The sequence below is a fragment of the Salvelinus sp. IW2-2015 genome, linkage group LG36 (assembly GCF_002910315.2).
Source record: "Salvelinus sp. IW2-2015 linkage group LG36, ASM291031v2, whole genome shotgun sequence".
NCBI classification, from domain to species: Eukaryota; Metazoa; Chordata; class Actinopteri; order Salmoniformes; family Salmonidae; genus Salvelinus; species Salvelinus sp. IW2-2015.
Genome location: NC_036875.1, coordinates 28,746,911 through 28,767,750, shown reverse-complemented (window position 1 = coordinate 28,767,750; position 20,840 = coordinate 28,746,911). Strand labels below are relative to the sequence as shown.

The 20,840-nt window shown below is 43.0% G+C and overlaps 1 protein-coding gene across 1 annotated transcript; it reads left to right on the top strand.

Annotated features, from left to right (window-relative positions):
• The first annotated feature begins 509 nt into the window (after window positions 1-509).
• Window positions 510-20,511, top strand: LOC111959480 (succinate--CoA ligase [ADP-forming] subunit beta, mitochondrial). Its single transcript, XM_023981082.2, has 11 exons — window positions 510-629; window positions 1,948-2,134; window positions 5,587-5,686; window positions 5,771-5,933; window positions 6,701-6,829; window positions 8,220-8,358; window positions 12,906-13,067; window positions 13,190-13,332; window positions 14,238-14,358; window positions 19,146-19,234; window positions 19,895-20,511. Exons 1-11 carry the CDS (start codon window positions 546-548, stop codon window positions 19,967-19,969), a joined length of 1,392 nt encoding a protein of 463 aa, XP_023836850.1. The 5' UTR covers window positions 510-545; the 3' UTR covers window positions 19,970-20,511.
• The last annotated feature ends 329 nt before the right edge of the window (window positions 20,512-20,840 follow it).

Sequence of the window (20,840 nt, the reverse complement as noted above, 5' to 3'; positions counted from 1 at the left end):
GTTGAAAAGTACATGTACCCTTGAAGGGAATATAACTGTATTTGTTTTGTTTTGAAAGAATGTGTTGCAGATTTGAACCCAAGTGCTCCTTAACGTCTCTGCTATTGGTTAAAACATCTCTCCAGGAGTAGATTTTGAATTTGTTCAGCTTGCCCGAGTTCACACTTGCCGGCCAAGGTTCATCAAGCACACCGTATATTCTTTATATAGAAAGTCATTTTTGTTTTGTTTGACTGATGAGTGTTTGCTCCATGTGTAAATAGGTCTGTATATACAGTAGGTTTTTCCAAACCGGGTAAATAAATACKAATTTTGAGTAAATACGTTTGTGTTGCTCATATCTTAGAGAATACAATTTTAAAGGCCACCATGACCTCGTTTTAAGTGTGCATTATATAATCTCCAGTTGACCGTATTTATTTATAGCCTTGTCTTCAAATTGTGAAGACCATTGAATGTGAGTCACGCCTATGCAAGGGGCGCTCGGGCGCATGCGTAGTGACATAACAAACCAAGCGCCTAATTCGTCAGCTTGAGAAGGGAACATGGCGGCGTCCCTGATTTGCGGCCGATTGTCGGCTAGCCTGAGAAATTCTGGGGCAAGATCGACGCTTAACACTGCATCCAAAGTAAGTCTACCTTGATAAAAATTTTATGAAATCCGGCTGCCTGTACCTGTGATTATTTTTCTGCTGCACCATCTTCGAAGTCCCCGAGAAATGGGGTGAAATTTGACATTCGCTTATCTCCTTTGAGGTAACTAGGAAACTGGCTATGTTGGCTAACTAGCCACATTACTAATGTTTAGCTCGCTAACTAACGTCGTTGCTTGTTTAGCAATGGAAAGACGAATGTATCAGTGCATGTATTTAAACAAGCTTATGGGGGTTCAGGGATTTGTTTGTTAGCAATAGCTTTTCGCTCACATACAGTACTAGTTGTTTAGACAGTGACCTCCAACACAGCTGCCATAGACTAGAGACGACAGGACGGGGGGTGCCAGGAGCGTCATGCCCATCGGGGGTACAGGGGTAGGTGCCCCCTCATATATGTCCTGTATAATAACACAATTAACAACTTTTTCCCCCCCATTTTATAATACTACTATCCACTTAGCAATTTTATGAAGTTGGCTTTAGCTAGCCCAACCTCACAACTAGCTACCAAGAAGCCATTTAAAGCTATCAATTAAGTTAGTGGCTAGCTTGACCATCTTATCTGGCATACCTGCTGWCAAGGTTGGTAGACTTTAGAAAGGCAAACAATAACTAAATGTACCGAATAAGACTCACATTACTTTCGATCTTTTACCCAGATTTTAGCAGAGATTCAGAGAATCATATTTAGTTTCTTTAAAAAAAATAACCACCATTTGGGAGTATACAGACAGCTCAAGAGGAATGCTTAGATATATGATTATGACTAGATTGCAGGTAAAAGCTGTTTCACGTGTTTGAAAAAAATCTTCAATTCTCCAGCCCCCAAAGCATCCTCACATACTTTCTGCTTCCTTGGATTTTTTGGATGCATGATGCCCCTGGGGGGAGAAGGGAGGATATGCACCATCCAGGCTGTTTGTTCATGCTCACTTGCACTGACAAAGCTGACATTTTTAGAACCAAGTTGGCCTTTTCAGATTTGAAAAAAAATGGGTTTGATGATGACATAATGATTAATTTGATGCCCAAATGATATGTTTAATGTGTTCCTCTTTCATATCTGCAAACTTACAGTATTGCACACATCTACTCCACATTTTTTGTTGTGTATGTGTCCTCTTAGTCTTTTGTATGGGTGTGACTATTCTTATTCAGTGTCCTTTCACAGAGCGCTATGTACTCCCCCTGACATATGAGTAGGTACTGTTATGTTACTGCATCATGTACCCCCCCCCCCCCCCCCCACACAATTGTTTTCTCTATCCCCCTCTGCCTCCCCTCTCTCCAGGTGCTGGGCGGTTCCTCCGGCCTTCTTGGGGCTCAGCAGCAGCCACCCCACCTTCAGCAGCAGCAGAAGAACCTCTCCCTGCATGAGTACATGAGCATCGGCCTGCTCAAAGAGGCTGGCGTCTGTGTGCCCGTGGGCAAGGTTGCCAGCTCACCCGATGAAGCCTACTCTGTTGCCAAAGAGATTGGTAAGCCATGCCTTAATAGGATGTGGGCAAATTAATTTGAGTAGGCAAACTTGGGGGTGTGTGCATAGTCCCCTCCCGTACTCCCTGTTCACCCACGACTGCGTGGCCAAACCCGACTCCAACACCATCAAGTTTGCTGACGACACAACGGTGGTAGGCCTGATCACCAACAACGATGAGACAGCCTATAGGGAAGAGGTCAGAAACCTGGCAGTGTGGTGCCAGGACAACAACCTCTTCCTCAACGTGACCAAGACAAAATAGATTATTGTGGACTACAGGAAAAGCAGGGGCGAAAGCATCCATTTACATTGACAGGGATGTAGTGGGGCGGGTCGAGAGTTTCATGTTCCTTGGTGTCCACATCGCCAACAAACTATCATGGTCCAAACACACCAAGACAGTTGTGAAGAGGGCACGACAACGCCTTTTCCCCCTCAGGAGACTGAAAAGATTTGGCATGGGTCCCCAGATCCTCAAAAAGTTCTACATCTGCACCATCGAGAGCATCCTGACCGGTTGCATCACCGCTTGGTATGGCAACTGCTTGGCATCCAAGCGTAAGGTGCTACAGAGGGTAATGCGTACAGGCCAGTACATCACTGGACCACGGTCACCCAAGTCATAGACTGCTCTCTTCTACCGCACGGCAAGTGGTACCGGAGTGCCAAGTCTAGGTCCAAAAGGTTCCTTAACAGCTTCTATCCTCAAGTAATAAGACTGCTGAACAATTAATCAAATGGTCACCTATTTGCATTTTTGGTTTTTACACTGCTGCTACTTGCTGTTTATTATCTATGCATAGTCACTTTACCCCTACCTACATGTACAAATTACCTTGACTAACCTGTACCCACGCACATTGACGCGGTACCGGAACCCCCTGTATATAGCCTCATTATTGTGATTTTATTGTGATACTTTTTTAAATGTTTAGTTTATTTAGTAAATATTTCAACTGCATTTTTTCATTAATGGCTTGTAAGTAAGCATTTCATGGTAAGGTGTACACCTGTTGTATTCGGCGCATGTGACAAATACAATTTGATTTTGATGTCAGACCAGGTATTAGTGGCTGAGTAGTGCGTTCTACATACAATAGGCCTATTTATTGTTGTTTGACTGAGCAATAGTGCTGAMCGATTAACCAAAATGTCTGATCTTTGTTATTAAACAACTACAATGACCATAATCCATTGGGTACCTACTRGTCCGGTCTGTGTTTTTCTTTTACGCCTGCTATGTTAGGTTATTGTGGGGCAGAGAGAGAGAGAGATGAGATGGAAGAAGGCGCGATAGAAAACAGTTTCTTCGCGAGATGCGGTATCTCTACCTGAAAATACATGATCTAAGTGATTGGTAGTTGGTATTCAGCAGTCATAAAAGTATTCCTTATTTACTTTGAAGAACTACTAAAATAGAGATTTTGTCAGACCGCATATAGAGATGATGACTTGGAATTAAATAAAAGTCATCAAATAAAACAAATGTAATAGAACACAATTAAAATGTATTTTTTGTAATGTTAAGTGATAAGCAGTATTGGGCAGTCAGTACTATCATCTGATTTTTATTGTCTTATTCTGGGTTACAGCATTCAACCCACATCATGCATAGTGCATTTCATGTAAAAAAATTAAATATATATATTTTTTTTTTCATAATCCAAACCGACCTCAAAAGCACTAATCATTCACCACTACTGAGTAAGGTATGTTGTCAGAGTGGACTGTAGGCCTATACTGTAATCTAGGGATATCTCTATCATCGTAGTGCCATAGTCAGAGGTCAGAGAGAACCTCTGGAAGTTTATAATATCTTATAAGAATTCAAAAGGCACAAAGACAGTGCCGTTTTAGGGCTTAGTAGCTTTAATTACTAACAATAGCCAGCATTAGTTGACTATCTGATCCAGAACTTTGGTTCTCCATTTATATCTTCTTTGTAAACGGTGAGCCAACATGGTTTCAACATTTTATTGAGTTAAGTTTTATTAGTTGTATGTACGGGATACAGATGGTATACATTGTCCAACAAATTGTTTATTATTTTTTAAATACCTTTAATTTAACTAGGCAAGTCAGTTAAGAACAAATTCTTATTTACAATGATGGCCTACATTGGCCAAACACAGACGACGCTGGGCCAATTGTGGCCGCCCTATGGGACTCCCAAACACGGCTGGTTGTGATACAGCCTGGAATCGAACCAGGGTGTCTGTAGTGACGTCTCAGGCACTGAGATGCAGTGCCTTAGACCGCTGCACCACTCGGGAGCCCCAAATGCTTACTTGCAGGTTCCTTRTTGACAATGCAACAACAATAAGAAATAATAAAAGTTAAGAATACGAACATAGTCTCATGTTATGTTAAAATACTTAGCTGGCCTGTCCCTTTAGGGGCTGGGGGGTTACCATTATTATGGGGCATTCTGGTGTGTGTGTGTGTGTGTGTGACAGCTCGTCTGCATTTGCGAATGCTCGAATCAGCAAAAGTGATTTGAATCAATTCTGAGTTAACAAATCGAATTCGAATCTATTCATATCTTTGAAGTCAGCCCTAGTGTACTTTCTTGTTACTTTGAAAATGCCATGTATACACATTCACCCACATTTCTCTGGACTAATCTGAGAGTGCTGCACACAGAATCTGTAACCTACATCTGACATGGTGTGACCCTTGGCCTTGTTTAGGGTGTTTTTAATAGCCTCTGAGGCGGCAGTAGAGACTACAGTCTAAACATAGCACTGAACCCAAGGCTATCAGTTAACACTGTTCTGCAGCCTGCTGTGCTCAGCTGGACARACAGTAACCTGTTTACACCTATCAGTGCTTCCTTTTCCTCAGGGGCCAGTGTCATGGAACTACTCTACTCTTGGACTAGCCTTTTTGATAAATGGCATTGCTCTGGACTAGGGATACTCTTTTCATTTGATTCAGACTAGTGTTTAGATTATTATATGTTAATGAAATCAAAATGTCCTTCCAGGCTTTACATAGAGGTTTTAGGCATGTCATTTTTAGGTAGCCTACTCTGTAACTAACTGTAATAGTGTGTTGTCTAACTTTGTTAATATGTTACTATACTAGATCAATAAAGTTAAATAATCTCTGCCCTACTGAATTCCTCTGTGGTAATGAGTAGGACCTAACATGATGTAGAACAATGTATCCATTCACTGTGTAGCTTACTCGATGCTAACACATAGTTTTCTGCTTGTGGATACAGATTAACTTGACAATGTCCAGAAGTAGCCTAGTCATTTAGGGCCATGAGTGCATGCCTTTGCTAGAAAGGTTGTGTTAGGCAGTGTTTGCACTGACAATGTTTTGTGTAGTTTGTACGTCTGCATTATTATCGGTCTGTGGGTGTAAATGGCAGTGGAGTGTTGGGCTAGTCTGTAACTGCTATGGTCTCTTTCTCCCTCGTGTGTGTGTGGGTGGGTGTCTCAGGCACCAAGGATCTAGTGGTGAAGGCTCAAGTGTTGGCTGGAGGCCGAGGCAAAGGCACCTTCGAGGGAGGTCTGAAGGGAGGAGTGAAGATTGTCTACTCGTGAGTGTCCGAGAGAACTCCTCTCAAACTGCACCCATTTCTACTCTGTGTCAATTCTTTTGTCTCTCTTCCCCTCTCCTACAGTCCAGAGGAGGCCCGGGACATCTCCTCTCAGATGATTGGCCGTAAGCTGTACACCAAGCAGACAGGCGAGCAGGGCCGTATCTGTAACCAGGTTTTCATCTGTGAGCGCAGGTACCCCCGCAGGGAGTACTACTTCGCCATCACCATGGAGAGATCCTTTCAGGTGAGGTCATTCCCGCCCCTTCACGCCTCTCAGGTGACAACAGCTGACAAATCACGCTCAGCCATTCTGGGTCAGGCCGTCAGATTTGACATATTGGGCAGCTGTTATTTTTTATTTTGAATGTTGATTGTGTTGTGTTGGATGGTCCCACTAGATGGCGTAGTGGTAAAGGACATGGCCGTGGACATGTTGAAATACTTGTGCTCCGTGGGACTTGCTCGTCCAGCTGCTGTTACAGTTCTGTTTTCTAAATAGGATAATCAGACACCAGTTGTCATTGAGAATTTAAAGACCGATGGATCAATTCAATCGTTTGTTACATTTTTTTATGATAGCCCAGGTACTATTAGGTTAACTATATAATATCTGTATTGACCCTTTTTGCACAACACTTTTGACTCATCACATATGCTGCTGCTTTTTATTATCTATCCAGTCACTTTAGCCCTACCTTTATGTAGATATCTACCTCAATTACCTTGTACCCCTGCAGTACCACTGTAATGGTATATATAGCCAAGTTATTGTTACTCATTGTGTCCTTGTGTTATTATTTTTTTGTTTTTCTCTGCATTGTTGGGAAGGGCCCGTAAGTAAGCATTTTACTGTTAATCTACCCCTGTTGTTTACGAAGCATGTGACAAATACAAATTGATTTGCTGTGAGACCTATGTTCCATTAATTTGCTCTTTTTTAGTTTGATTGCCACTCAATGAATGTGTAAAATGATTGGTACTCATAATCTCTCGGCCACTCCCTCTGAACAGGGCCCTGTGTTGATTGGCAGCTCTCAGGGGGGCGTGAACATCGAGGATGTGGCAGCGGAAAATCCCGACGCCATTGTGAAGGAGCCAATCGACATCATGGAGGGAATCAAGATTGAACAAGCTGTTTCGGTACAGTTGATCGGGTTGTAGAAATACCTCTTGATTTGTCTTTCAGTCTCTTAGATCCCAGGAAACACTACATACTCTGGTAAATAAACAATACTCCACCTGATTTTAAATCTAGCTATTTTGGTCCATGTTTAAACAAACGACTTGCAGTAACGGGCCTCAGAACCTTATTCGTTAGGCATGTCCCCCCCACGCAGTGTAACATCTTTAAACGTCAGGTTTTGACTTTGAAATGCTCACTCAACATGGCATCTCAAACACTACATGTGTCTTAGAGTGCCTGCAATGTTACCATGACCTGGCAACGTCTCTCACATTCACTATAAATCACATTTATTTATATAGCCCATCTTACATCAGCTGATATATCAAAGTGCTGTACAGAAACCCAGAAACCTAGCACGGTGGCTAGGAAAAACTACCTAGAAAGGCCGAAACCTAGAGAGGAACCAGGCTATGAGGGGTGGCCAGTCCTCTTCTGGCTGTGCCGGGTTTAGATTATAACAGAACATGGCCAAGATGTTCAAATGTTAAATGACCAGCATGGTCAAATAATAATAATCACAGTAGTTGTCGAGGGTGCAACAAGTCAGCACCTCGGGAGTAAATGTCAGTTGGCTTTTCATAGCCGATCATTGAGAGTATCTCTACCGCTCCTGCGATCTCTAGAGAGTTGAAAACAGCAGGTCTGGGACAGGTAGCACGTCCGGTGAACAGGTCAGTGTTCCATAGCCGCAGGCAGAACAGTTGAAACAGCAGCACGGCCAGGTGGACTGGGGACAGCAAGGAGTCATCATGCCAGGTAGTCCTGAGGCATGGTCCTAGGGCTCAGGTTCTCCAAGAAAGAGAATTAGAGAGAGCATACTTAAATTCATACAGGACACCGGATAAGACAGGAGAAATACTCCAGATATAACAGACTGACCCTAGCCCCCGGACACAAACTACTGCAGCATAAATACTGGAGGCTGAGACAGTAGGGGTCAGGAGACACTGTGGCCCCATCCGATGATACCCCCGGACAGGGCCAAACAGGCAGGATATAACCCCACCCACTTTGCCGAAGCACAGCCCCCACACCACTAGAGGGATATCTTCAACCACCAACTTACCATCCTGAGACAAGGCCGAGTATAGCCCACAAAGATCTCCCCCACGGCACAACGCAAGTGGGGGCGCCAACCCAGACTGTACCCCTCATTGTCCCCCCTCATTCGTTCCTCCTCACCTTCAATTGAATTCAAGTGTTTTACAAGCTGGTAATAGATTTGTGCTAAAGTAGAAATAAATGACAAACAATGTAGATTTGAAGAACTGATATTGATACATTTCTTTCTTTTGCTCCCTCGCTCTTTTCTCGCTCTTCTCTTTGTCTTCGCTCTCTCTCCAGATTGCCACAAAGATGGGCTTCCCTGCTGCTCTGATTGACGACGCAGCTGCTAACATAATCAAGCTCTACAACGTCTTCATGAAGTTTGACGCCTCCATGCTGGAGATCAACCCCATGGTGGAGGACGCCTCTGGCCAGGGTACACATACACTTGCTTTTTGTTCCTAGTGATGTTGTTAGTCACGCCAGTGTTAAGAGCTGGGTGAGAGTGTGTTGCTTGGTTGGAGGCTTCTCCCATTGATCTATGACTCACTGTCAATCATTCTCATTAACGCACTCCCAGTGAAAAACCTTAGTGTGAATCACTGCACTTTTAACTGATGGGCCAATTAGGCAGCTAAACCCCATGGTACTGAAGGAATGATGGTGTTATTGCACAACCAACCGTCTTCAACATCATAGCCATACATGTTAGAGTATGGTGGCTGGGTCAAATGTTAGCTTTGAAATGTAAAAGGCATTCCAGTGCTCATATGTACTTCGAATGACCTTGTGGTTATGGGCTGACTTGACCAACCCCAAACATACCAGGAGAGTTGATTGACAGTAGGAATGGCCAGTGCTGACCCTACTACATTAGCAACATCTGTAGAGGTCTCTATCTTATCTGTCACTAACCCAGATCTGTCCTTGACATGTACTGTACAGCCAACCAAGGTTACACAGTAAAGCTATGTCACAGAACTATACTCAACAAAAATATAAACGCAACATGTAAAGTGTTGATTTCATGAGCGGTAATAAAAGATCCCAGAAATTTTTCATACACGTAAAAAGATTATTTCTTTCAAAATTTGTGCACACATTTGTTTACAACCCTGTTATTAAGAATTTATCCTTTGCCAAGATAGTCCATCCACCTGACAGGTGTGACATATCAAGAAGCTGATTAAACAGCATGATCATTACAAGGGCTGTCACCGACAAAAAAAAATCTTAGTTGACCAAGAATTCTTTTCACCAATCGATTGGTTGAAACGTTAAAAGGTGTATTTTTCCATATATAGACAAATCCTATGTGTTTTAATCAAATCAACTTTTTGGACTGAGCTTGTCTGATGCTTTAAGCACACTGTTTGATTAAATAATTAAGAGACACAAATGACTAGAGGGAGTCCGACCACAATTGATTTGATTGTGCCGGGCCTGGTTCAGACTTGCTGTGTAAAAAAAAAAATGATAATAAAATAAAAAAGACAGCAAGTGACTGTGTGACTAGCACCCGTTGTCTGTTTCTCCTTSCTGCAGCGACCACCACAGAACATCAGCAGTGTATCGCACTGTCTGTGTTGTTGAAGCTGCAACATAATTATAGCCATTTCTGACTGAAAAGTTATGTTACTGTAATCCCTAATTTGTTAAGGAAAAACATTTCCTATTCCCTCAACCATTGCTCTCTTTACGTGAAACATGACAAATAGGGCGTGACCTAATAGCATATCATAATCACATCAATAAATAGGTTATAACAAACTCTGAACACCATAAAACGTGACAGAAAAATGGATSCAGAGGACGTGACAAATAAAGAAAATGGGGAATGTTTACTGGTTTTTCAGGGGGTAAAGGGAAAGTCAGATATGTGGAATAAATGTGATCGTTGTAGAAAATACTGTAGATCAGGAAAAAGGAACTAAGGAGCAAACGATGCGTGCATATTATGTGTGCCAAACAAGTGCTGTTAGATTAGAATATAATTTTTCTGACAGTTTGGAACAATGTAAACTATTATATGCGTACCAGAGTCTGTACTTTTTTAAATATTTATATAGCCTTTATTACAGCAAAGTCTAAACATGAATGGAACGGTTTAGGCCTATTTATTGTTTACGCWAATTATTCAATGGTCACTTTTGTTATTTTATTTGAAAACTAAAATGCTTGATTGCATTTAAAGTCATGAATGGCTCGTATGCTGTGTGATGACATGAACGAATYAATGATTGATTGATACAGTAGCCTATAAGTATTGAAATATAGGCCTAAGTAAGGTACGGTATTAAGGCTAAACAGGATGTACAAGGCTGCTATACTAAGCCTACTAATGATAATGACATGAATTATTAAAATTATAATGATGATCATAATAATAAGGAGATCACGGAAAATGGAGAAATAATAATCATTTCTGACCATTTGGAAAAGTGTAAATAACAATAAATAAATAATACCAGAGACTGGTCTAATGACAAAAAGTATAAAGCCTTTAATTACAGCATAGCAAAGATTAAAAACAGCCGGATTTGTGAAATTGCTTTATCCAACATTTTGCAGTTGCGTGAGGCTTGGTGCAGAAGGAATCAGTAGGCTATTAAACAAACACTCAAACAGGCAACAGAAGCAGGATCTGTCTTATTCCTGTAAATATAGCGTTCAAAAGTTTGGGGTCACTTAGAAATGTCCTTGTTTTTGAAAGAAAAGCACAATTTTGTCCCTTTTTTAAAATAACATCAAATTGATCAGAAATACAGTGTAGACATTGTTAATGTTGTAAATTACTATTGTAGCTGGAAACAACTTTTTTTTTTAAAGCAATCTACATAGGCGCACAGAGGCCCATTATCAGCAACCATTATTCCTGTGTTCCAATGGCACATTGTGTTAGTTAATCCAAGTTTATCATTTTAAAAGGCTAATTGATCATTAGAAAACCCTTTTGCATTATGTTAGCACAGCTGAAAACTGTTCTGATTTAAAGAAGCATTAAAATGTGCCTTCTTTAGGCTAGTTGAGTATCTGGAGCATCAGCATTTATGGGTTCGATTACAGGTTCAAAATGGCCAGAAATAAAGAACTTTCTTCTGACACCCGTCAGTCTATTCTTATTCTTCGAAATGACAGCTATTCCATGCGAGAAATTGCCAAGAAACTGAAGATCTCGTACAATGCTGTGTACTACTCCTTTCACAGAACAGTGCAAACTGTCTCTAACCAGAATAGAAAGAGTGGGGGGCCCCGGTGTACAACTGAGCAAGAGGACAAGTACATTAGAGTGTCTAGTTTGAGAAACAGTCTCAACATCAACAGTGAAGAGGCGACTCTGGGATGCTGGCCTTCTAGGCAGAGTTGCAAAGAAAAAGCCAAAGAAGCTGCCAGTTCAGGACTTGTGAGGTGTCTGTTTCTCACACTAGACACTAATGTGTCTAGTTTGTGTCTAGTGTCTAGACTGACGAGTTTCAGAAGAAAGTTCTTTCTTTCTGGCCATTTTGATCCTGTAATCGAATCCACAAATGCTGATGCTCCAGTCTAAACAAGGCCCGTTTTATTGCTTCTTTAATCAGAACAACAGTTTTCAGCTGTGCTAACATAATTTTAAACGTTTTTTTTTTTATGATCAATTAGCCTTTTAAAATGATAAACTTGGATTATCTAACACAACGTGCCATTGGAACACAGGAATGATGGTTGCTGATAATGGGCCTCTGTACGCCTACGTAGATATTCCATAAATCAGCCGTTTCCAGCTACAATAGTCATTTACAACATTAGCAATGTCTACACTGTATTTCTGATCAATTTTATGTTATTTTAATGAATGCAAAATTAGCTTTTCTTTAAAAAACAAGGACATTTCTAAGTGACCCCAAAATTTTGAACGGTAGTGTCTAGTACACCATGATTTGGATTTATTTATTTTGCTACTGCGCGACTAAAGAAATGTCAGTTGACAAACAGCCTATCGACCAATGTGTTTTGTCACACAGCACAATACCACAGATGTCTCATGTTTTGAGGGAGCATGTAATTGGCATGCTGACTGCAGGAATGTCCAACAGAGCTGTTGCCAGAGAATTTAATGTTAATTTCTCTACCATAAGCCGCCTCTGATGACGTTTTAGAGAATTTGTCGGTTGTGTGGATGAGCAGTTTGCTGATGTCAATGTTGTGAACAGAGTGCCCCGTGGTGGTGGGATTATGGAATGGGCAGGCATAAGCTACTGAAGACAAACTCAATTGCATTTTTATCGATGGCAATTTGAATGCACAATGATACCGTGACGAACTCCTGAGGCTAATTGTCGTGCCATTTATCTGCAGCCATCACCTCCATGTTTCAGCATGATAATGCATGGCCCCATGTCGCAAGGATCTGTACACAATTCCTGGAAACTGAAAATGCCCCAGTTCTTCCATGGCCTGCATACTCACCAGACATGTCACCCATTGAGCATGTTTGGGATGCTCTGGATTGACGTGTACAGCAGCGTGTTCCAGTTCCCGCCAATATCAAGCCACTTTYCACAGCCATTGAATAGGAGTGGGACAACATTCCACAGGTCACAATCAACAGCCTGATCATCTATCTGCGAAGGAGACGCATGAGGCAAATGGATACTTACTGATTTTCTGAATCACACCCCTACTTTTCTTTTTAACATTTGTATTCCCAGTCATGTGAAATCCATAGATTGGGGCCCAATTTTTTTTCTCCAATTGACTGATTTCCTTATATGAACTGTAACTCAGTAAAATCTTTGAAATTGTTGAATGTTGCGTTTTTATTTTTTGTTCAGTAATCTGTTGCACCTTGGACCAGGCATTGGAAAATGTCCCCTCCAAGTACAAACGGACATCTGTATCTGGCTTTGTTGTAATGAAGTTACAGGGTCATTGGGTTTTTGTCACCAAATGATGATGTCAGCCATCTTGGGCTCAGCCTCTGTCTCCTGTGTGTCCCTCTGACAGTGATGTGCATGGACGCCAAGATCAACTTTGACTCGAACGCAGCGTATCGCCAYAAGAAGGTGTTTGACATGCAGGACTGGACCCAGGAGGATGCCAGGGACCGACAGGCAGCCAAGGCTGACCTCAACTACATTGGCCTGGACGGATCCATCGGGTGTCTGGGTGAGCGCCACAACACACCCGACACTGCTTCACAGCACCACACACCTAGCTTTATAGTAGCAGTATTGATAAAAATATATATTTTTTTGTATATTCACTCTATATTCTCTGTGTTTGTGTAGTGAACGGGGCTGGTCTTGCCATGGCCACCATGGACATCATCAAGCTGCATGGTGGCACGCCCGCCAACTTCCTGGACGTGGGGGGCGGAGCTACAGCCCACCAGGTGATGGAGGCCTTTAAACTCATCACCTCTGACAGGAAGGTAAGGACTGGGAATGGGGGACACTTATCACTGTAACACTTAGCATCTCTGGTTGTCATTGAAGAAGCATTAATCTGCAGTAGGCACTCACTTCTCACTGTGGAACCAATAGGCACAGACATGTCACGTGTTCCACAGTCCTTCACCCTGACCTCTATCCCCAACTGGAACGGGATGGCTGGGTATCTAGAGCAGTAGTAGCCTGCAGTTGATACTATTGATGTTTTAATGGAGTTAGGGGGTAGGGATTCATTAGGAATTCCTGATGTTTGGACCTTCAGGAAGGTTATGGTTGTATAAAGTAACTTTTCAGTACACGCATCCCCTAGTTAGTAAGTGTATCTTTTGACAGACATGTCTGGAGTTACCTGAAGATATCAGTAGGATAGCTCACTCTGAGGGTGGGGTTTACTACTGGTGGAACCTATTGGGTGACATTTATCTGTGGGATTTTGAATGGGGGAGGACTTTAGAGGGAGTACAGGGAGGGTTCTAACCTGCTGTGTGACATACAGTTAGTCATTCATTCATTGATGGGTGAGTAGGTTTTTGATAGATGGTTATAAGCTCTCATGGGAGATTAGTGGCTAATTTCCCATCACTGTCGATGTGTTGACACCTGCTTAGTGTGGTCCTAGTGGTGTCTGTGGTTTATTATGTAGCCTCAGTAATGGTGTGGTATTTATACGTTTTCATTTAAACCTCTACAGTTTTATAATACACATTACATTTACAGTGTGATCTTGATCTTGTTGATGTTATATGATTTTTTTTAAACGTTTGGTTGTTATTGTTCCTGTATGAATTTGTGATCAAGCTTTTGTGATTGCTTGGTTTTTGGTCTTCTATGGTCAATATCTTCGGTTATGCTTTCATGGTCAACTTCTTTGGTTTGTGGTCCTCAGGTGCAGGCCATCCTTGTGAACATCTTTGGTGGCATCATGAGGTGTGACATCATCGCTCAGGGCATCATCATGGCTGTTACAGACCTGGACCTGAAGATCCCCATTGTGGTGCGGTTACAAGGTGAGACTGACCTCCCTTATACCGTCAAGCATGAGGTAGCTAGCACAATAGCAGCTTGGCATGACCACCCTGTGGCAATTACAGTGAAAACAATTTTAGCTTTGTTATATAGGCTACTGCACTGCCATTTTGGCAAACATACGGGGCTGGGAGAGAGGTGGGGGCGACAGCGACAGTGGAGCGTGGCCTTTTTAAAGGTCAACGAGCAAGCAGCCTGTCAGGATTAGGCTCTTCTAGTACTTCCCCACACACGCTAGTGATGTGGGGGGGGGGGGGAATTTATACAGTTGCATATCGGGATGTTATTTTTTACGATATACTATCGCAATATTATTTTTCCTTCATAGCTTGTTCTTCATCTTTTTTTAAGTAAGGTACCAATTTGTTTTCAGCACTTATTTCCATGACTGATAAATTTGTTTTCTCATGGCTCACTTGTCTTTCTGCAGCAGACATGGTGAGCAATATGTTTGGAACATCGATTCGCAATAAAATCACAGTATCGAATCGCAATAAATATAGAATTGTGAGAATTGCAATGCATATCGTATCGGACCTAAGTATCACATAATTTCTTTATATTTTTTTATTTCACCTTTATTTAACCAGGTAGGCTAGTTGAGAACAAGTTCTCATTTGCAACTGCGACCTGGCCAAGATAAAGCATAGCAGTGTGAACAGACAACACAGAGTTACAGCATGGAGTAAACAATAAACAAGTCAATAACATGGTAGAAAAAAAGAGAATCTATATACAATGTGTGCAAAAGGCATGAGGTAGGCAATAAATCGAATAATTACAATTAGCAGATTAACATTGGAGTGATAATCATCAGATGATCATGTGCAAGAAGAGATACTGGTGTGCAAAAGAGCAGAAAAGTAAATAAATAAAAGCAGTATGGGGGGTGAGGTAGGTAAATTGGGTGGGTAGTTTACAGATGGACTATGACAGCTGCAGCGATCGGTTAGCTGCTCGGATAGCAGATTTTTAAAGTTGTTGAGGGAGATAAAAGTCTCCAACTTCAGAGATTTTTGCAATTCGTTCCAGTCGCAGGCAGCAGAGAACTGGAAGGAAAGGCGTCCAAATGAGGTTTTGGCTTTAGGGATGATCAGTGAGATACACCTGCTGGAGCGCGTGCTGCGGTGGGTGTAGCCATCGTGAACTGAGATAAGGCGCACTTTACCTAGCATAGCCTTGTAGATGACCTGGAGCCAGTGGGTCTGACGACGAACATGTAGCGAGGGCCAGCCGACTAGGGCATACAGGTCGCAGTGGTGGGTCGTATAAGGTGCTTTAGTAACAAAACGAATGGCACTGTGATAAACTGCATCCAGTTTGCTGAGTAGAGTATTGGAAGCTATTTTGTAGATGACATCGCCGAAGTCGAGGATCGGTAGGATAGTCAGTTTTACTAGGGTAAGTTTGGCGGCGTGAGTGAAGGAGGCTTTGTTGCGGAATAGAAAGCCGATTCTTGATTTGATTTTGGATTGGAGATGTTTGATATGAGTCTGGAAGGAGAGTTTGCAGTCTAGCCAGACACCTAGGTACTTATAGATGTCCACATATTCTAGGTCGGAACCGTCCGGGTGGTGATGCTAGTCGGGCGTGCGGGTGCAGGCAGCGAATGGTTGAAAAGCATGCATTTGGTTTTACTAGCGTTTAAGAGCAGTTGGAGGCCACGGAAGGAGTGTTGTATGGCATTGAAGCTCGTTTGGAGGTTAGATAGCACAGTGTCCAAGGAAGGGCCGGAAGTATATAGAATGGTGTCGTCTGCGTAGAGGTGGATCAGGGAATCGCCCGCAGCAAGAGCAACATCATTGATGTATACAGAGAAAAGTCGGCCCGAGAATTGAACCCTGTGGTACCCCCATAGAGACTGCCAGAGGACCGGACAACATGCCCTCCGATTTGACACACTGAACTCTGTCTGCAAAGTAGTTGGTGAACCAGGCAAGGCAGTCATTAGAAAAACGAGGCTACTGAGTCTGCCGATAAGAATATGGTGATTGACAGAGTCGAAAGCCTTGGCCAGGTCGATGAAGACGGCTGCACAGTAATGTCTTTTATCGATGGCGGTTATGATATCGTTTAGTACCTTGAGCGTGGCTGAGGTGCACCCGTGACCGGCTCGGAAACCGGATGCACAGCGGAGAAGGTACGGTGGGATTCGAGATGGTCAGTGATCTGTTTGTTGACTTGGCTTTCGAAGACCTTAGATAGGCAGGGCAGGATGGATATAGGTCTGTAACAGTTTGGGTCCAGGGTGTCTCCCCCTTTGAAGAGGGGGATGACCGCGGCAGCTTTCCAATCCTTGGGGATCTCAGATGATACGAAGGAGAGGTTGAACAGGCTGGTAATAGGGGGTGCGACAATGGCGGCGGACAGTTTCAGAAAATAGGGGGTCCAGATTGTCAAGCCCAGCTGATTTGTATGGGTCCAGGTTTTCCAGCTCTTTCAGAACATCTGCTATCTGGATATGGGTAAAGGAGAAGCTGGGGAGGCTTGGGCGAGTAGCAGCGGGCGGGGCGGGCTGTTGGCCAAGGTTGGAGTCGCCAGAAGGAAGGCATGGCCAGCCATTGAGAAATGTTTGTTGAAATTTTCGATTATCACGGACTTATCAGTGGTGACCGTGTTACCTAGCCTCAGTGCAGTGGGCAGCTGGGAGGAGGTGCTCTTGTTTTCCATGGACTTTACAGTATCCAGAACTTTTTGGAGTTAGAGCTACAGGATGCAAATTTCTGCTTGAAAAAGCTGGCCTTTGCTTTCCTGACTGACTGCGTGTATTGGTTCCTGACTTCCCTGAACAGTTGCATATCGCGGGGGCTCTTCGATGCTATTGCAGTTCGCCACAGGATGTTTTTGTGCTGGTCGAGGGCAGTCAGGTCTGGAGTGAACCAAGGGCTATATCTGTTCTTGGTTCTGCATTTTTTGAACGGAGCATGCTTGTCTAATATGGTGAGGAAGTAACTTTTAAAGAATGACCAGGCATCTCAACTGACGGGATGAGGTCAATATCCTTCCAGGGTACCCGGGCCAGGTCGATTAGAAAGGCCTGCTCGCAGAAGTGTTTTAGGGAGCGTTTGACAGTGATGAGGGGTGGTCGTTTGACCGCGGACCCGTGGCGGATACAGGCAATGAGGCCAGTGATCCCTGAGATCTTGATTGAAGACAGCAGAGGTGTATTTGGAGGGCAGGTTGGTCAGGATAATGTCTATTAGGGTGCCCATGTTTACGGATTTAGGGTTGTACCTGGTGGGTTCCTTGATGATTTGTGTGAGATTGAGGGCATCAAGCTTGGATTGTAGGACTGCCGGGGTGTTAAGCATATCCCAGTTTAGGTCACCTAACAGAACAAACTCTGAAGCTAGATGGGGAGCGATCAATAATACCGGCACTATGGGACCCTGTAGCTCCCAGCCTCTCCCYTCTGGACATGTTTTGAAACACACGGGGACAAATAGAATGTGTGAAGTTATACAGAACTCAATCACTCATAAACTAAATGTAATTGTACTAAAATGATTTCCTTCACAAACGGTTTAGTAATGTATAATGAACTTTCACAAATTAAACTTCTAATTTATTTAGTCTGCTATTTTGAATGCTTTTGTAATCATGATGCAGGGCTATTATTACAATTGTCTAGCCCAGGTATTCCCAGGGCTACTCGCAATGCCGTCGGGGGTACGCCAAATAAAAAATGTGATTCACATTTTTTTTTTWATGTTTTAAAAAATATTTTCACATTTTCCAACAGTTCATTTATATTTTTCAACTGGGCTATACATTTGGGTGAGTTTTTTTTTCTTGCCTGAGTAGCCTCGTTTCACTGCCAAAAATAAAATGTGTTCAGGGAAATAACAACACAATGTCAAATACAGGTAGCCTTGTCAAATAATTAACATCCAATCACATTAACCGTTACTCTCTCGCGGGAATTCCACTAACGGTTCGTCTGTAGCCAAATTTAGCTGCTGCTCATGTTAGTATCTGTACTGATGGCGCAAAAGCCATGATAGGGAGACATAGTGGAGTGGTAACGCACACGCAAGCAGTTGCGCCCAACGCCACTTGGGTACACTGCAGCATCCACGGGAGGCTCTTACTGCCAAGGGAATGCCTGACAGCTTGAAAGATGTTCTGGTCACTACAGTGATAATGGTTCACTTTGTTAAAGCAAGGCCCCTGAACTCTCGTGTATTATTTGTGCTATGCAATGATATGGGCAGCGACCATGTAACTCTTTTACAACATACAGAAGTGCGCTGGTTATGAAGGGGCAAAGTATTGACACGTTTTTTAAAATTGAGAGACAAGCTTCATTTTCACTTATCTGACCGCTTGCATGATGACGAGTTTCTCACACGACTGGCCTATCTGGGTGATGTTTTTTCTCGCCTGAATGATCTGAATATAGGATTACAGGGACTCTGCAACTATATTCAATGTGTAGGACAAAATTGAGGCTATGATTAAGAAGTTGGAGCTCTTCTCTGCCTGCATTAACAAGGACAACACACAGGACTTTCCATCATTGGATGATTTTTTTGTGTGCAAATGAACTCAAGCTTACAGACAATGTCAAATGTGATATAGCGAAGCACTCGAGTGAGTTGGGTCCACAATTATGCAGGTACGGATGACACAAATAACTGGATTCGTTATCCTTTTCCATTCCCAGCCTCCCTCCAGTCCACTTACTGATATCTGAGCTATATAAAAGAGAACCAAAGAGCTTTCTAAAAGATCAGCATTCCTTCAGCCTCGTTCTGTTGTGTTTCAGGATCCAGAGTGGACGATGCCAAAGCTTTGATTGCCGCTAGCCCACTGAAGCTCCTGGCCTGTGACGATCTGGARGAGGCCGCTAGAATGGTACACCCACACCTCTCTACCTCTACCCCTCTAAGCACCCGGTCTGGTTTATGTAGGGTGGTGTGTGTGTGTGTGTGGTACAGTAGGTCTATGTGAAGTGTGTGAATGTGAAAAGGAATGTCAGGAACTGTTTGAGGTTCCAGAGCAATGAGGTGTGTGAGACGAGGGTCACCAGCAGGGTTGAATGTGTGTGTGTGCGTGGGGTGTGTGTCAATTGACACCGTCAGGGTATAGTGACAGTTTAAACCCAGCTCATCGCCATCCTGACTGGTTGAAGTGACACTGCCTGAGTTTTATGGCTTTGATTTCTGGCAGAGCTAGCAGCAGTGAGTCAGAGCAGAGGCCCCCCTTCTCTCATCTCGCCCCTCCATCTATCTTTCCCTCTACCACTAGTCTGGCTTTGCTCTCACTGACTCCCACTATCTCTCCTCTCCTCTCCACTCGCTCTCCTTTGTTTTTGGAGTGTTCTACTCCCCAAAGAGACGAGCATCAGTTAGCCAGCACAATGGCAGCTTGGCATGACCACCCTGTGGCAGTTACAGCCCCCCGCAATTAAAACTATTCACTTTTAGTGTTTTTGTCTGTTTTTTAATGAGATCACTCATATAGTTCCCTGCTGCTGTGCTTGTGTTTAAAGTATTCTCTGTTTCCTCTTTGCAGGTTGTGAAGCTTTCTGAAATTGTGTCGCTGGCTCAGGAGGCTCATGTGGACATCTCTTTCCAGCTGCCACTCTAAGCCATGCCCCTTGACTCTACGACCCCATCTGAACCCTGACACCCCACCCCTTGAACAACAAGAAGAGCCTCTCATTACTGAGCGAATACACCAATATAACACAGCCCACCAACTTCTGTTAGTTCTGTTTCTCTCTCTCTCTGTGGCAAGGCTCCAAAATGCACACACACATACAGGTAACTGRCAAATTAAAGGAAACTAAGTAAATGAGGGATACAAAGTTGCCTGACTACCCAGACTCCTTGTCCTGCAGGAGTGCCTTATATTGAGTGGTCTGAGAATGGGAGATTGGGTAAGAATGAGGGGGGTTTAAAGGGGAGATGCCCATTGTAATGACAGCTGCTAGGTAGTGACACTGGACTAATACTTGGCAAACACTTCAGCTAAGAAAAGAGTTGATGGAATGTAAATCGCTTTTAGGAGTACCTCTTATGTCAATCATTTCATCCATGCAATTTGAAATGCATAGCTGAATAGTGGATTGGTCTGAGTCTGGCGAGAGAGACTGACTAATACCTGGATAAAAGCATCGGAGTACTCTCCTTTACTCCTGAACTAGTAAGAGTTATTTGTGAGTGTTTAGTGTGTGTGATATCTAAACTACTGCTTATCTGGTTGACTGCATGTTTGTGTATTTGTCTCTTCCATCCCTTCAATAGGACAGTCTCCTATATAATTGTCTGCCACCATGTCACAGGAACAACCTTTCTCACTCTGTTCTGGTACATATGACAACAAAAATGGGGGTGGGCCGTGTCCACTCAACTGTTAAAAAATTGTACTGTAGTTAAGTCTTCTCTCTATTTCTCCGTTCCTCTGTATCTGTTACTCCCCAGCCCTTAGAACACAGAAACACACTTATTGTGAGTTG